The 14,701-nt window shown below is 47.2% G+C and overlaps 1 protein-coding gene across 1 annotated transcript in view; it reads left to right on the top strand.

The window, feature by feature from the left end:
* The window catches only part of gbf1 (golgi brefeldin A resistant guanine nucleotide exchange factor 1), a 105,296-nt gene that overhangs the window by 43,887 nt on the left and 46,708 nt on the right, over nt 1–14,701 (top strand). Inside the window, 3 exon segments of the mRNA XM_064318117.1 lie at nt 3,292–3,423; nt 13,635–13,753; nt 14,089–14,197. Of these exon segments, the coding sequence (XP_064174187.1) occupies nt 3,292–3,423; nt 13,635–13,753; nt 14,089–14,197 (360 nt within the window).

The raw sequence follows: 14,701 nt of genomic DNA, 5'->3' as shown, positions 1-14,701 counted from the left end.
AGTGCCGGCACTTACAGGGTGATCACCTGTGATGAAGTCTTTATTAGCTGCTATTGACAGATTCATTTGAGCCCCATCTCCACCTCTCTCCTCCTCACACTGTAATATAATAGACACTAAGGCAGACCTTTAAAGTTTCTGGGGCTAAGAAAATGATATAACTCGGCACACGGGAGGGGTCATGTTTTCAAAGTCCACAAAAAAAAAAAATCTTATTTTCATAAAGATTTTCAAAGTTCTTTTTCAAATTTGTTGACTGTAGATGAGTATCGTCCAGCTCTTAGTTCAAGTTAAAAAAAAAGAAAAAAAGAAAAAGGACAAAAATGTAATATTTAAAATTCATTTAGTGCGTCCAATAAAGACAATAAAGCGGAATTGATCGTGCAAACCGCTTTGCACAGAAGATTTTAAAAAAAGTAACTGGGAAAATATTTGTTTTCAGAAGCGTATTTAAGAAGTAACCAGCGACCGGTGAGAACAGCGGGAATTTTCAAATGATTTCGTATTTTATCTCCAAACAAGCCGCAGGGATTGGATATCAGCGGCTAATGCTCGCCGGTCACATGGGCACTCTGGAGATCGGCGGAGGCTCGCCGTGGGCTTTGAAGTCGCACGTTGTTTTTTTGTTTTAAAGTAGCTGTTCGAGGGGCTTAATCCGAAAGGTATTGCTACGGCAAGCAGTATTTCCACACAGCGTCCCGACCGGGTTCGTGACTCCCCTGGTTTCCCCATTGTTGTTTTACCTGGTTTGTGTTTGGGCCCCGCTCTCCTTTTTGCTTTGAGAAGGGGGCTCGTTACGTAAGGTTCAGCGGGCTGGCCCGAGGGCCTTCCCACCAAAGCCTCGATGGAAGCGGCGTTTTCGCCAGCGCACCAAACGGACGAAAACGCGGAACGCCCGGGCGCTAGCGTCGTCGTTATCCGCGCGTCTCGGTCGCTCTCCGCGGCTGCTTTTTTGCGATGGCTTAGCGGTGCTACGCGCTCGTACTCTTTGCCATTCGTGGAGTCTGTGCGCTTATTCACTCTTAAACATTGATAGTGAAAATAAATTTTTTTTTTTACTTGAATGTGGTTTACTTTTTCAAATTTTTTTACCTGTCTGCTTTCACTTGGGCTGCGAACGAGTGAAATTTAAAGGAGGTGAATAAGAGTTTAAAAAAAAAAATCATTATTTATTTTTTCATTTTTGGTTTGTTCATATTTTTTTAATCCTGTTATATGCAGCTTTAGTAGCTATGTAGTGGCCAGTATTCACTTTCATTCTATCAGAAACTTCCAGAATGAAAAAGGACAGGACGGGTGTTGTGACGGTTTTCTGGTTTGGGTTGTGCTATAGTTCCCTGCCCCTGGTTCTCATTTTGTTCACGTTAGACTCCATTTACACATTTATTAGCCCGTTCCCTTTTGTGTAGAAGACCGATATACCACAGAGCATTCGGGCTATAACAGTGTTCATTCTTATGTACTTATGTACTGTCGTGTCATACTGTATGTAGTACTGTACTGTATCTGTACTGTATGCGTCGTTTTGTGCTGACTGTGTTTATTTTACCTATTTACCGTTGCTGACGCCTCTTGGCCAGGTCATCATTGTAAATGAGAATTGGTTCTCAACTGATTTTACCTGGTTAAATAAAGGTCAAATAAATAAATAAAAAATTTGAACATGCGGTTAAAACATTTAAACTACTCTGTAGCTGCACGTTAGGTGTATATTTTAAACTATTCTGTATAATAAGCATGATTGCTTGCCTGTCCTCCATTGGTATTGGCCTTTGAGACAATATCTTGTGGTGCCTACAGCACAGAAACCCCTTTTTCTGTCCCCTTAACAAATGGTTCATGTGAATTGATTCTGTTGTAGTGAATGTGAATGTGAAACCCCTTGCACCGCTGGCTCCTCATGCGTTTACGCATTTCCAGGTTCCTCTTTTTGGGTGGAAGCAGTTTTATTTTTTCCATAAAAATGTGTCCCTGTCAGCCTTATTTGTACATATCAGCTGTACTGACCAGTTGTGCTCCCCCCCCACCCCCTCACCCCCCACCCCGTAACCTCCCAGGGCCCCCAGCTCGCCCCTGTGCCCCCCCCCCCCCTCCCCCCCCCACCCGTCCGAGTCATTTCATTAATGCTAAATCCCACATCCTACACAGCGCCTTAAAAAGAGCTTTTGGAAATTGAGTTGTAATAAGATACTGCGAGCTGCCAAGGTGAATGAGAGGCTGCACTTGAATGGCTGAGCTCTCCGCTTCCCAGCCTACCACGGCGCTTAGGAGAAGGTTACAATCCCCAGCAGCTAATTCCCTCATTGATCTGCCCAGAGGCAGCGTGACTGTTTACACAGCAGTTATGGAGTGAAAAGTATATTAAAAAAAGGGAGAGAGGGAGAGAGCTCTTCCCACAGCATCGTGTTTACCTCGTTATTTGCAAGTTTGCGTACGACTTAAGTTGAGGGCTTACACTTACTCTCGGTGTTTTTTACGAGAGTAGCAGGACCACCAGCTTGTGTTTGTCGTGATAAGGGAAGATATTTAGATTTATTAAAGTATTTGCGGAATACAGGGGAGAGCAAACAGCGTTGCGTGTAACCCAAAAAGCGTCAAAAATGTCGGGATTGTAGAACGATTTGGATGCGTTTACGCTGATCTGTTTGATAAACTAGAAGGGCTCTGTGTCACCAGAGTGTGTTGTGTTGCTGCTCCTAGCATGTGTCGTGGTAAGAGCTGCACTTAATCTGTCTTTCTGCCAGTGACCCGTTCACATTAAATTAGATAATACACTACTTTATGAATTGCCACAGGTAATTGTTTTTAACCCTTCTCATCTCCACTAATCCTGAAATGACACGGTTATGCCCCTAGTCCTAGGGCACTGTAATGTGTATTTTGTGAAAGAGAATGTTTGCAGTGTTTATTTTACACGTCGTTGCCTCTGAGCTGGAATCGGAGGAGTATGTTACATTACATTACATTACATTACAGGCATTTGGCAGACGCTCTTATCCAGAGCGACGTACAACAAAGTGTATAACCATAACCAGGAACAAGTATGACGAAACCCCTAGAGAGAAGTACCGGTCCAAGTGCAGGGAACAACCGCATAGTTCAACTTGGACCCTGGTGGTTAAACTGATTAACACTAACAACGAGAACGGCAACAACGCAGTCTATGGAAAAATAAAGTATGTGACTGGAGGTTGAGCACCCTGAGGATGGGGAAGGCCTGTGTGGAGGGTGGGTGCTGTGCGGGGTATGTCTTTATAGCGTGCTAGTGAAGCTCTTCTCGTGTCCCCACAGAGCTGTCGGAGATCGAGCCCAACGTGTTCCTGCGGCCCTTCCTGGAGGTGGTGCGGTCCGAGGACACCACCGGCCCCATCACCGGCCTCGCCCTCACCTCCGTCAACAAGTTCCTGTCCTACGGCCTTATAGGTAAACGTGAAGGGCTGTGTGTGTGTGTGCGTGTGTGCGTGCATGTGCATGTGTATGTGTGCGTGTGTCCCTGTGTGTGTGTGTGTGCGTGTGTGCGTGCGTGCATGTGTGCGTGTAGAAGTGCAACAGTGCTTTCTGATTTGTTCCTGGTACTGTTCTGTCATAGTTCAGGGCACGTTTCCTAACATAAATCCAGAGTAACAATTTTCTTTATGAACGTATTAATCGCAATGTTTTGCCGCACATATAAATGATGAGCACAGCCTGTTGAGAAACCTCATGGTGGAAATATGGTAAGCCTCTGCCAGTCAGCATCACGTGTGAAATAAGCATGGCTCGCCAGATGTTCCCTTTGTTTTTCCTGAAGAGTGGGGGTTTCTGGGTAAATAGTATTCCAACACTCAAGCAGCTGCAGTCTTTGCACAACTGAACGAGACCCATCGTGACCTTCTGTCGCTGCCTCCTTCCCTTAAATAGCTGCCACATCGTTCCCTGTCCTTAGGAAACGCACGTAGAGGCAAAATACAATGAAATATGTTCTGCTTAAAAATAATAATAATTATGATACTTTTTTTTTCTTTTTGTGTTCATTTATCACGGGCTACTGTCATGCAACCCTCCATGTGATTTTATTGACTCCCTCGTTGGGAGTCAAGCAAATTGACCCATATTGGAAGTGTGTTAAAATGACTGTATTCTTGGCCAGTTGTTCATCTTGAATGGTGTCTGTGTCTTAGGAAGTCTAGAAACTAATTGAGCCTTGACCCTTTTTGCCTAGGACAAAATAATTATTCTCAGTTTATGACATGGCTATGTGTTCTCATGAACTTCTGCAGTCAGTTCCTGAACAGTACTGTAAAAACTACTGTTTCACAAAACATGACAGTACAGATTATACCATATATATACCGTGTAATGAATTTAACAATGCATACAAGTTCAACATTTTGTAACATGTTGTAATGTTCAGAATGAAATTATTTCTGCCTGTCAAAACACACACATTTGTGTCGTTTGCACTCATCTTGAAACAGAAACATGAAACAGAATTCATAGTTCACATTTATGACTTAATAAGGTTGCAAAATGTGCTGGTTGGTTGGGTTGTGGTTAGCAAGCGTTTAGCGTCGACTGTTATGAGTACGTACTTGCTTAGTCTCCGGCAGATAATACTAAGCAAGTATATACTTTATAATACTCTCAAAGAAAGTTGATTATAGTGGTATGCTAACATGCTAATTTCATTTGATGTGTGCTTAAGAGCTAGCTGAGAAAAATTCTGCTTATCTGAATGAGCTAAAAAGCAAACCAGTTCAGTTTTGCTACTGCTTGCTCTTCTGTTCCTCACGTGGTTTCCTGCACTGTAATGTCTTACTGGTGATCAATTCCAGTGTGGCACAGGCTGTTAAAACAGGTGTTCTAAATCCAAGGTCTAGGGTTCAAACCCAGAAAGGCTGTGTTTTTCTTTTTTTTTAAACTCCCTTTTTTTCTTTGCGGAATGAAGCTGTTAAATATCCCGCGTAATTACAGCAGTTAAAAAAAAAAAGATGAAACTCTTGCATGTCATCACATTAGAAAATATGACGCCCATCATGTGTATGATTCCAATCGACTCTGTTTATTAGATAATAATACTGTTATTAGTATTATTAGTGTAGTCCCTGCAACAGTGGGTATATATATGGTGTATGTCACCATATGCCACACCCCTTTCATCAGTCACTGGGGCTACCTCCTGGAAGCACACACCGTCACTCAAACTGAGAAATCTGCCTCCTAATCCCATAACCCCCTGTATCTCATCAGGAGGGTTCAAAAGGGACGTGTTGCCATGGAGACGGGGCCCGACGGCCCACAAGACCCCGGCTCTCTTACAGAATGATGAGAAAGAGACACATGCACATGTACACACGCGTACACACACCCCCCACACACACACACACACACATACGAGTGTGTACACACATACGCACATATGCACGCGCGCACACACACACACACACACACACATACAAGTGTACACACACACTCATACGAGTGTACACATATACACACACACATACGAGTGTACACACACGCGCACACACGCACACACGCAGAAAGGCAGCACAAATAATGATCGTCTCTCTAAATTGAAGCGTACCCACACATGTGGATTGAGGCACAGCCCCTGCAAACCGCAGCAGCATGCCGTTGCAGAGCGCCAACGCTGTGCTCACCGGTCAGGCTAATCGTCGTTTGTTTGGGTCGTGTCGTGTACGCACATGCGTGGGGCTGCGTTTCTCTTTTATCACCCAGGAGCGCTCGAGCGGGCTTATTTCTGGTGATCATGCAGAACGCTGCAGATCCGCGGCTCCTGTGTCTCCTGCACTAGCGCTGCCTCCCTGTTAAATCCCTCGGTCCGCAGCCAGCACCCCCCCGGTGCCCCACCGCCCGACGGGCCGCCGCTTAACCACACCGCCCGCATTACTGCAAATTAACGGCCCCCTGAGAACCGGACGGCACCGTCGTTCCCTCCGCCCGCATCGGACAAGTCGCACCGAAACGGAAAGTGCAGCCGTAAACCGGTGCCCTGAAACAGCATTTATGTATGTAAGGGCTCGGGCTGTCATTTTCAATACCCGAACTTCAGACTTTTTGTATTTTCTGAAACAGAATGCAAACTTTTGATGGGCTTTAAGTACGGGGTACTTCTGCAGGCCTGAGTCCTGTTCTGCTCGAGCTCCTCTCATGAGAGACGAGCGCGGCTGCTGTTCTGATTCATTCGCTGGACAGCGTTTTCCACTCTGACACACACAGCAGAGCTATTCGCTGTTTACCGGGTATTTACACAGGCCGGTTCAGGTTACCCACCGGGGGGATTGAGCCCCGCAACCCCTCGGTTTCAAGTCTGAGCGGCTGTGCCACCTTTCTGGCCTTGTTTTCTTAAGCTCGGGGCTGAGCTGCCGTTCTCGAACGCCGGCGCATTCCTCCGTCCGTTTCCACGGCGTCAGAGGGCCCGGGGCGGCTTCGGATCCTACCCGCCGTCTTTTTCTACGCCGTTCGCCGCCCCCCCCGGTCATTTTGGGAATATTCCAGTCGCAACAAAAACGATACACACCGTCTGTCTGTCGTGCGAATCCCGGGAAAAAGGGCGTAAAAATAACTGTGGAAGGCACGCCGGCCTTGTGCCGGGCTGCAGAATGCATGATGTCATCCTTCCAGCGTTTCTCATTAATTTCGGCGTGCGGGGTCTGTCCGACGCGCCAGCGTGTCCTGCGGCAGGGGCGTGTGTTTGCGTAACCTCAGCGACGCTCGCAGGACACCCATACCCCGCGGGTGACATCACCTGACATTCCCGACGTTTCGATTCGAGTTATTCGAACCGGAATGTCCATCAAAGAGATGTTACATTTCCAACATTTAAAAAAACAAAAAAAAAACAAACGAAGTTTTCACCTGTGTGTGTGTGTCATTTGACCTGAAGTCCTGTCGAGTGAGAGATGTTAAGAGCATGTGATTTTTGTGTACTGCAAACCGCACTCCCTTGTCCCAGGCATTAGTACAGTACTGGGACCCCCCTGCCCCCCTGCTCCCCCCCCCCCCCACCCTGTCCGGCGTGGAAACGCTCATTCTGCATGTCCTTCCTGCTCATCTCCCCAGCTCTCATTACACCCATAATGCTAGCAGCCTTAGTGGGACACCCTCCTAAGCCTTCATCACCAGTCCCAGCACAGGGGGGATATTAGCCAAAAAAAAAAAAAAAAAAAGCAGCAAACGTGTCACCTGAAACCGGAACGGTGCACGTTAGGGGCCAGACCCCGCCCGCCATGTCTGTAATGGAAACGCTGTATTACAGTCCAGCGCCCCCGGTCAGCGTAGGGTCATCTGGTCAGCATCCCCCCCCTCCGTGTTTCTGTCACCAGCATCCATTATTCACCTTCGCTAAATTTCCATTCCGTTTAGTAGTCAGTATTTGGGGCGCTTGAAAGCTCTGCTTTGGTCGTGTGTGTCACTAGTCCTGCGGCTGGTGTTTTTCGAGCCGGCCATGTTGGATGGCACCGAGTAGTTTGAAGTGATTTGGGTTACTGTGCCTCGGAGCTGCATTAGCGTGCGTGGGTCATAAGCCACATCACACACACACACACACACACAGAAACTTTCATTTTTAAAGAAAATAAGGATGCTTGTACACAAATGGCTGGTTGCAATAGACAAGAAGCTGGTACTGTTAAATACTGCCATCTACTGACAGAAATGAAAATAGAAGATAAATTACACCTTTTCGCCTCGGGCCAAAGCAATGTGTTGTGACTGTATATTATAAAGGTAGTAAATACTGTCAGTTGTACAGTTTTTATGCTGTTTTATGTTATCTGTACTGTGGCTGCATTTTTAAATGGAATACGAGCATTTGCCTCACTAAGTAATTATGTGGAGGGAAATCTATTCAGTACACTTTACTGTATTATTTTTTGTGATTAATTCATATCTCAGGTAATGTTTATTGTTTCACTGAGGCGATCCTATTAGAATACCATTGAATAATTTAACTGAAATTGAAATACTGGTAAAAACTTGAGATTATATCATTTTTGCATCTTCAACCTGCAAGTACAGACATTCGAACGTCAGTAAAGTGAAGCGGCTTGATTTATTCATTTCTTCTTTGGCATGTTTATCAGGCTGGTGCTTTACACTGGCCTGGGATACTGTTTTTCATGATCTGGCCCCTGGCCACACCCACTATTTGATAAATGCCATTGTTTTGTGTGGAAATGAATAATTGCAGAATTCATTCGGTCTGCTCATATCACTCACTCCTCTAAAGCACGTCACCACCCGGTTCTGTTGGGGAAGTTGTGCAGTATGATTGCCCACCAGCCTACTTTCTGCATTTACTTTCATGGGAAGCACCGTTTCATACAAAACCACTGAGCGCCTAATACACCGTAAATAAAAGTTTGGTTATTACTTGTCTATTTGTGGGTATTGTCGTGTTACTACGGAAACCCCTTGCAGTGATTACGCTGTGTCTCGTCGCATCGGCGGCGTGTGCGCTGTGAGAGCAGCTGAGCGCGAGTCGCTGCTCGTCTCTCTCCGCTGTTGGCTGATCCAGAGACGAGCGGCAGGTAGTGCTCTCCTCTCCTCTGAGTCCCCACATGCCATTTCTTTGTGTGCGTGTGTGTGAGCCAGACCCAGGCCAGCGCCTGTAATGAGCCTGACCCCCCCCCCCCACCCCCCCTGCTCGCTGGGGGGTCCCTCCAGGGAAGATAATCCCCAGTTCATTTAGCGAGGCCTAATTCCTCCCAATCTCTGGCCTGAGGTGAGCTGGCACGGAGGCTGCCCTGCAGACAGATCCCAGTCTCTGCAGAGACTAGCCTTTTTCCACTTTAGAATGTCACACTTCATAATCGCTGTATCATTACTGGTTTTTTTCTTCTTTTTATACATTGTATTGTAATATTGAACTTCGTATAATTTGGACAAATTGGCGTAATGGCTTTGTGGGAGCTGAGTGCTTTCTCTAGCTGCAAACAGAAGTTGAAAGGTGGCTGCTGGGCGGCTCAGGCGGCTAAGCCGCTGTCAGTGTGTGGATGGGCCCTGCTGTCTGTTGTCTGGGCCGTGCCAGGACCGGCGGTGGCAGGCAGCCCCACACGGGGACACTCAGTTGGCTGAGGCTTCATCCAGGGATAGGCCTGACTGACTGTGTCTCGTTGCTCGCTAGCACCCCCTGCTGGTCGACCAGGTGCCCTCAAATCCGTCTGTTGAGCTGCACGTGTGTTCACGTGACTTAGGTTTGCAAGTCCAGCTTTGGTACTGTCCTGAGATAAAAGGCCAGAGGCGACATCATGCTGGAGTGCGCTCTTTTAGCCAAACCCGAATTCCGAATACCTGACATATAATATCAGAAATTTTGGAATATTGTTATATAATTATAGTTGTATGCATATATTCAGTATATAACTACTGCATAGCATATATATATATGTAACTGGTGTATTATAATAACTGTTATCAGTGGATTTTGGGGGAGCCTCATGTTCAGGTCAAACAGCCTTTTTGAAAATGTTTGGCCACGTCTGTGAGGTTCTGTGAATAAGCGAGGCGTTTTATTGTGCAGAAACTCCACTTAGTCACCCTAAATCACACGCTCTCTCTCTCTCTCTCTCTCTCGGAGACCCAGTCCCCGCTTTGAGAGAAACGAGGGGCTCTAGCCGCCTCAGGCAAGCCTTTCGCGAAGCGTGCCCAGACCCCGCAGAGCAGCAGTTGCTTTGATTACGGGACAGTCTCCGAATGTTCTTTTTTTAACCTCTTACTGCGGGACAGCTGTTCCCGCCCCACCCCCCACACCCCCCCCCAGGGTGTTATTTTAACAATAGTCCCGAGGCTAGGCTCTGTAGGCCCTGCCAGCGCGGGATTAGTGTTTTATATCACTTCTGACATTCTGCTGGATACCCCGCGGGTCTGGTTTCTGCGGGGAGGGAGGGGGGGGTCCGGTCCTCTGGATGTTTCGGCCGTACCGTTTGGTACCGGACCCGTTCTCACCTCCTCGTCCTCCTCCTCTGCAGGCCCAAACTGCTCAGGGAAGGGTTCTGCCACTCACTCGGACCGCCGCCGCCCCCTCAGCCCTTTCCGCACCGGGGCGCCTTATTAATGTCTTTCTCAAGTCCCGCCTCTCCAGTCCACTCGGCCTGTTAGAAGTCCTCATTGAAGTTATCAGCCGTTATGCAATCATCGCTGTGCTGGTGGTACCGCCGGTATCTCTGTGTTAAACATTATGTCCTTAAAACTGTGCATTGAGGTGCTGTCTGATCTGTGTGTGGCTATAGATCAGAAAGCATGTGGTTCAATAATGTGTGTGTAACCTGGTCTGCTTTGTGGTACAAAAAACATACCCGTTTTACATAAGGTTTTTTTTTTCAGGGGCTTTTGTTGGGCATGTTTCACACATTGTACATGCATGCAGGACATGATAAAATGTGAAATGTACATGCTGCAGGGCTAATAATAGCGAATTCAGGCCGGACCAAATGTCATCTTTGTGAGTGTGGTGACAGCCACACCCCTCCAGGGAAGATGAGTCATGTTCAGCCGTAGTTTGGCGCTGTGGGCATTCGCCCGGTCAGAACCTTTGGGGTCTTTTTCTTTTTTTCCCTTCCCCTCCAGCGGAAGAGTACGCCCCACTTTGTAGCAGATTTCCAGAGGCTGATGGATGCGCTGTGGGGCATTTGCTTAAAGGTTATGTGCTAAAGTGTAATCTTCATTTATACATTCACAAGCAAGACAAAGAGGGATCGAGTGGGGGAGATTATATTTCACCCTGTGTTGTGTGCTTATGTTAACTTATTTCAGAAATGTTACATTTATGCAGTTTACATGCTTGTGCTGCTTTAGCATGACCAGTTAGCTGCATGAGTCTACTCTCAGCATGTCTTTGTCCAGGTTTTTTTATTTTTTATTTTAACTTTGACTAAATCATGGTTATTTAGATTATGAAGAAAGCTGGTATTAACAGAAAAAGTAAATGCGTCCATATACAGTAAGATACCCCAAGAAATCAATATTCATATGAGTAGCCCAATTACTTTAACACTCTGGATGATCACGGGTGTGCTGATCCTTGCCGTTGGTTTTTCTGACCGATGGCGCCACCCAAGTTGTGAAACTTTTTTTTTTTTGTTTTGAAATGATTGTGCTCTGGTTTTAAAGGAGTGTCCTTTTACAAAATCACTGCAATTATCTGAGCAGCTGGCTGTCCAGTGCGGGGGACTGCAGCAGCCACAGAAGGAGCCCGGTCCTCTTCCAATCAGTGGGCCCTCCGCTACTTGCCTGAGAAAATAACCGATATGTTTAATAAAGCTGCTCATCTATCAAAAAATGTGTTTTCTTTATCACTGGAGATCATTTAATATAAATATAGAGGACATCGGTATACTGTGATGTACTTTTAGAAGTAACATAATTTTTCTCACACATGCATGCTCATTATCCTGAGTTGCTAGTGCATGTGCCCATTCTGCACCTAGAATGTTTGTGTCTTTGGCCTTCACTATCTAATGCTCTCTTTCTTGCTCTCTTTCTCTCTCTCCCTCTCCTGCACTCTCACTCTCGCCCCCCCCCCACTCTCTCTCTCAATTCAGTTCAATTCAATTTGCTTTATTGGCATGAAATACATACAGTAAATATTGCCAGAGCATTACATAAAAAACACAATACAAAACAAATAAGAGAGAAACAATAAATTAGATAGGAGTATAAGCAATGATAACTATTTATACTAGGATTTCTTAACTACTCGTATCCCTCTCCTCTCTCTTCCTCTCCCTCTCTGCTCTCTCCTCTCCTACTCTCTCCCTCTCCCTCTCTCTCTCCTCTCCCTCTCTCTCTCTCTCTCCTCTCTCTCTCTCTCTCTCTCTCTCTCTCTCTCTCTCTCTCTCTCTCTCTCCTCTCTCTCTCTCTCTCTCTCTCTCTCCTCTCTCTCTCTCTCTCTCTCTCTCTCTCTCTCTCTCTTCCTCTCTCGCCTCCCTCTCTCTCTCTCTCTCTCTCTCTCTCTCTCCTCCCTCCTCTCCTCTCTCTCTCTGCCCCCCCTCCCCCCTTGCTTATTAGTTAATGAAATGCTCCTTAAAGCGATGGGAAAGAGAAACAGGCTGGCTCGGCGCCGGTATCTGCCCCGGCTCGGGTTTCAAAACACACGCCTGGTTGCCTAGGCAGCCAATTTGCCAGCCTTCCCACAAAAGGGCACATCTGGTGATTAGATCTCAGGCTTTGAAGGACCTTCTGCGTGGACCGCGGCAGAGCAGAGCAGGAGGGGAGGGGGTGGGGGGGGGGGGTTTTGGAGGGGGGTTTGGGGGGAGGGGAGGGGCCTGAAGGCGGACATGCCTTCTGCGACTGCAGGTCAAACGTTTGAGGGCCCGTCTGATAAACAGGAGGCACCTGGGGGCTGCGGCCTGTATTGATTGCTCTTCCTCTGGCTAATCCCCCGGTTTACCTGCCACCCTTGAACACCCTTTTTGTGAAGGCAGCGCCTCGTCGCGGCGCGCTAGCTTTTGTTTTGCATCGGGGCCCCCGGCAGCCTAATTTCCATGAAATGAGCACGCACCTCGAGCATGACTCCGAGGTGATTCGCCGCTGTGGCTGATCTGAGCCGCGTGCGATCTCCGTCTGAAACGGTTCACGAGGTGGAGGTTTCCGCTGACCCCAATTTATAACCCTCTCCCTCCGCATCCCGACTCACTTCACGTAGGTTTCACTTTTATTATTCATTTCTGTTTTAATTTGCGAGTGTCTCTATTTAACAGAATGATTTAACTGAATAATTTGGAGCTAGAGTATAAAACATACAGCCTAGGTAATATTGTTAAATGACGCATTATGGATTAGGCTGGCACTGCACTGCTTCTATTAAAAGGGGCAAAACTCTACAAGACATTGGTGACATCAAGGAAACAAGAGCCAAGCTGGCTTTAAATGGATTGCTGCCTCTACCAGGCCCTTCAGGATTTGATTTCTTAGAAGTACTGAAACCTCATAATTTAATATTATCTGCAGAATATGTTTCTTGAGTAAATAGTTTGTTGTATAAGTTGAATTTGGGTAGCGGCCCCAAAAAGAATCAGGCCTAGGCATGTGGGCAGGAGCACTACACAGCAGAGGGCAAATTTCAGAGGTGTGTGTCTGTGTGTCGATGTCATTTAATCTCCCCCCGGTGTCTGGCCCTGGGGTTTTATGTGCAGAAATGGTGAAATGCAGAAACGCTGTGTGCATGCTGAAGCTTTTTGGCTGTGCGTGTGACGATTCGCTGCCGTTTCTCTGGCTGCTAATGGGTTTCCGCGGTCGACGTGTAATTTTCCCCACAGTCAGGCGCTGAGATGAAAGCGAATGGGCTTCCTGACTCCCTCTCTGCAGACCCGTGTCTCTCTTTCCCTCTGTTTCATCCCCTCATCCGCTGCGCTGAAGAGAGTGACTTCCGTATCTCACAGGGAAGAGTTCACACGTCAGGACAGCGAGCGGAAAAACAGTCTTTTGTTCTCTCTCTGGCTCCTTTGTGCCAGGAAGTTACGAAAGATGCTTCAGTCCATGGACCATTGCATTATTCAAACTTGCATTCAAATTGAGTCTAGTGTAAATTGATTCATACTCAGGGTGGGACTATTAATGGAAAAAAAGCTTGTTTTAGTGATGCTTAGGAACGTTTCTAAACGTGAAAGCCCTGTGTTCCTGTCTTTCAGACGCCAACCATGAGGGGGCGGCAGAGGGGATCGAGAACATGGCCGACGCCGTGACGCACGCCCGCTTCGTGGGGACCGACCCGGCGAGCGACGAAGTGGTGCTGATGAAAATCCTGCAGGTACGGGATCTTAATCCAGCGCTGCGCGTGTTCACATCCCCCAGCCCAGTGGACTGGAGTCCCTCTTCCTTTCACCTCCGAATATTTTAAATACTTTAGTATTATATAATAACCTGTATGATTCTCTATGGAATTCGTTTCTTATGTTTTAAAATGTACTGTGTGTAATTTTTGTGATATTTTGTAAAATGTCATTTATAAGGAATCTAGATGTGTTACTGTATGTATGGGCCTGGTGTGTAGAGCAGAGTGCTGTTTACGCGGTCGCTGCTCAGAACAGTGCTCTAGCTGTGTGAAAGCGCTGTAGTGACACGCGTCCTGTTCGGCTGCTCCAGGTTTTGAGGACCCTGCTGCTCACGCCCGTGGGGGCGCACCTGACCAACGAGTCGGTGTGCGAGATCATGCAGTCGTGCTTCCGCATCTGCTTCGAGATGCGGCTGAGCGGTAAGCCTCCCACGCTCTCCCCTCTTCCCACGCTCTCCCCTCTTCCCGCGCGGCGCGCCATCGTAGGCGGCAGTGTAGCGTAGTGGGTAATCAGTCGGTCTTGTAACCTAAAGGTCAAAGGGTCGATTCCCACGTAGGACGCCGCCGTTGTACCCCTGTGCAAGGTACGTAACCTGCATTGCTTCTGTATGTATCTATATATGTTAAAAGTTGTGTAAATTGCTGCGGATAAGAGCGTCTGCTAAATTCCTGTAATGTAATGTAATCGCATTTCTGACGGTGGGAATGTGACTTCCTGTGACCGGGCTGCGTACGGTCCTCCTTCCACACGGCCGGCCCTGTAACTGCTCCCTTACTGAGCAAGTGCGTTTGCGGCAGTTTCTGTGTGATAACTACAGGACTGCTTTATGGCAACTGGTGGGATTTGTAGCCAGCCCAGCTGTTGGGTAGAAATAGCCCAGCCTTGTGAGAGAAATCAAATTGGCCAATCAAAAGAAGGGCATA

Source organism: Anguilla rostrata, chromosome 18, assembly GCF_018555375.3.
Source record: "Anguilla rostrata isolate EN2019 chromosome 18, ASM1855537v3, whole genome shotgun sequence".
NCBI lineage: Eukaryota > Metazoa > Chordata > Actinopteri > Anguilliformes > Anguillidae > Anguilla > Anguilla rostrata.
The sequence above is the reverse complement of the archived record's forward strand: the minus strand, read 5'-3'. Positions and strand labels throughout refer to the sequence as shown.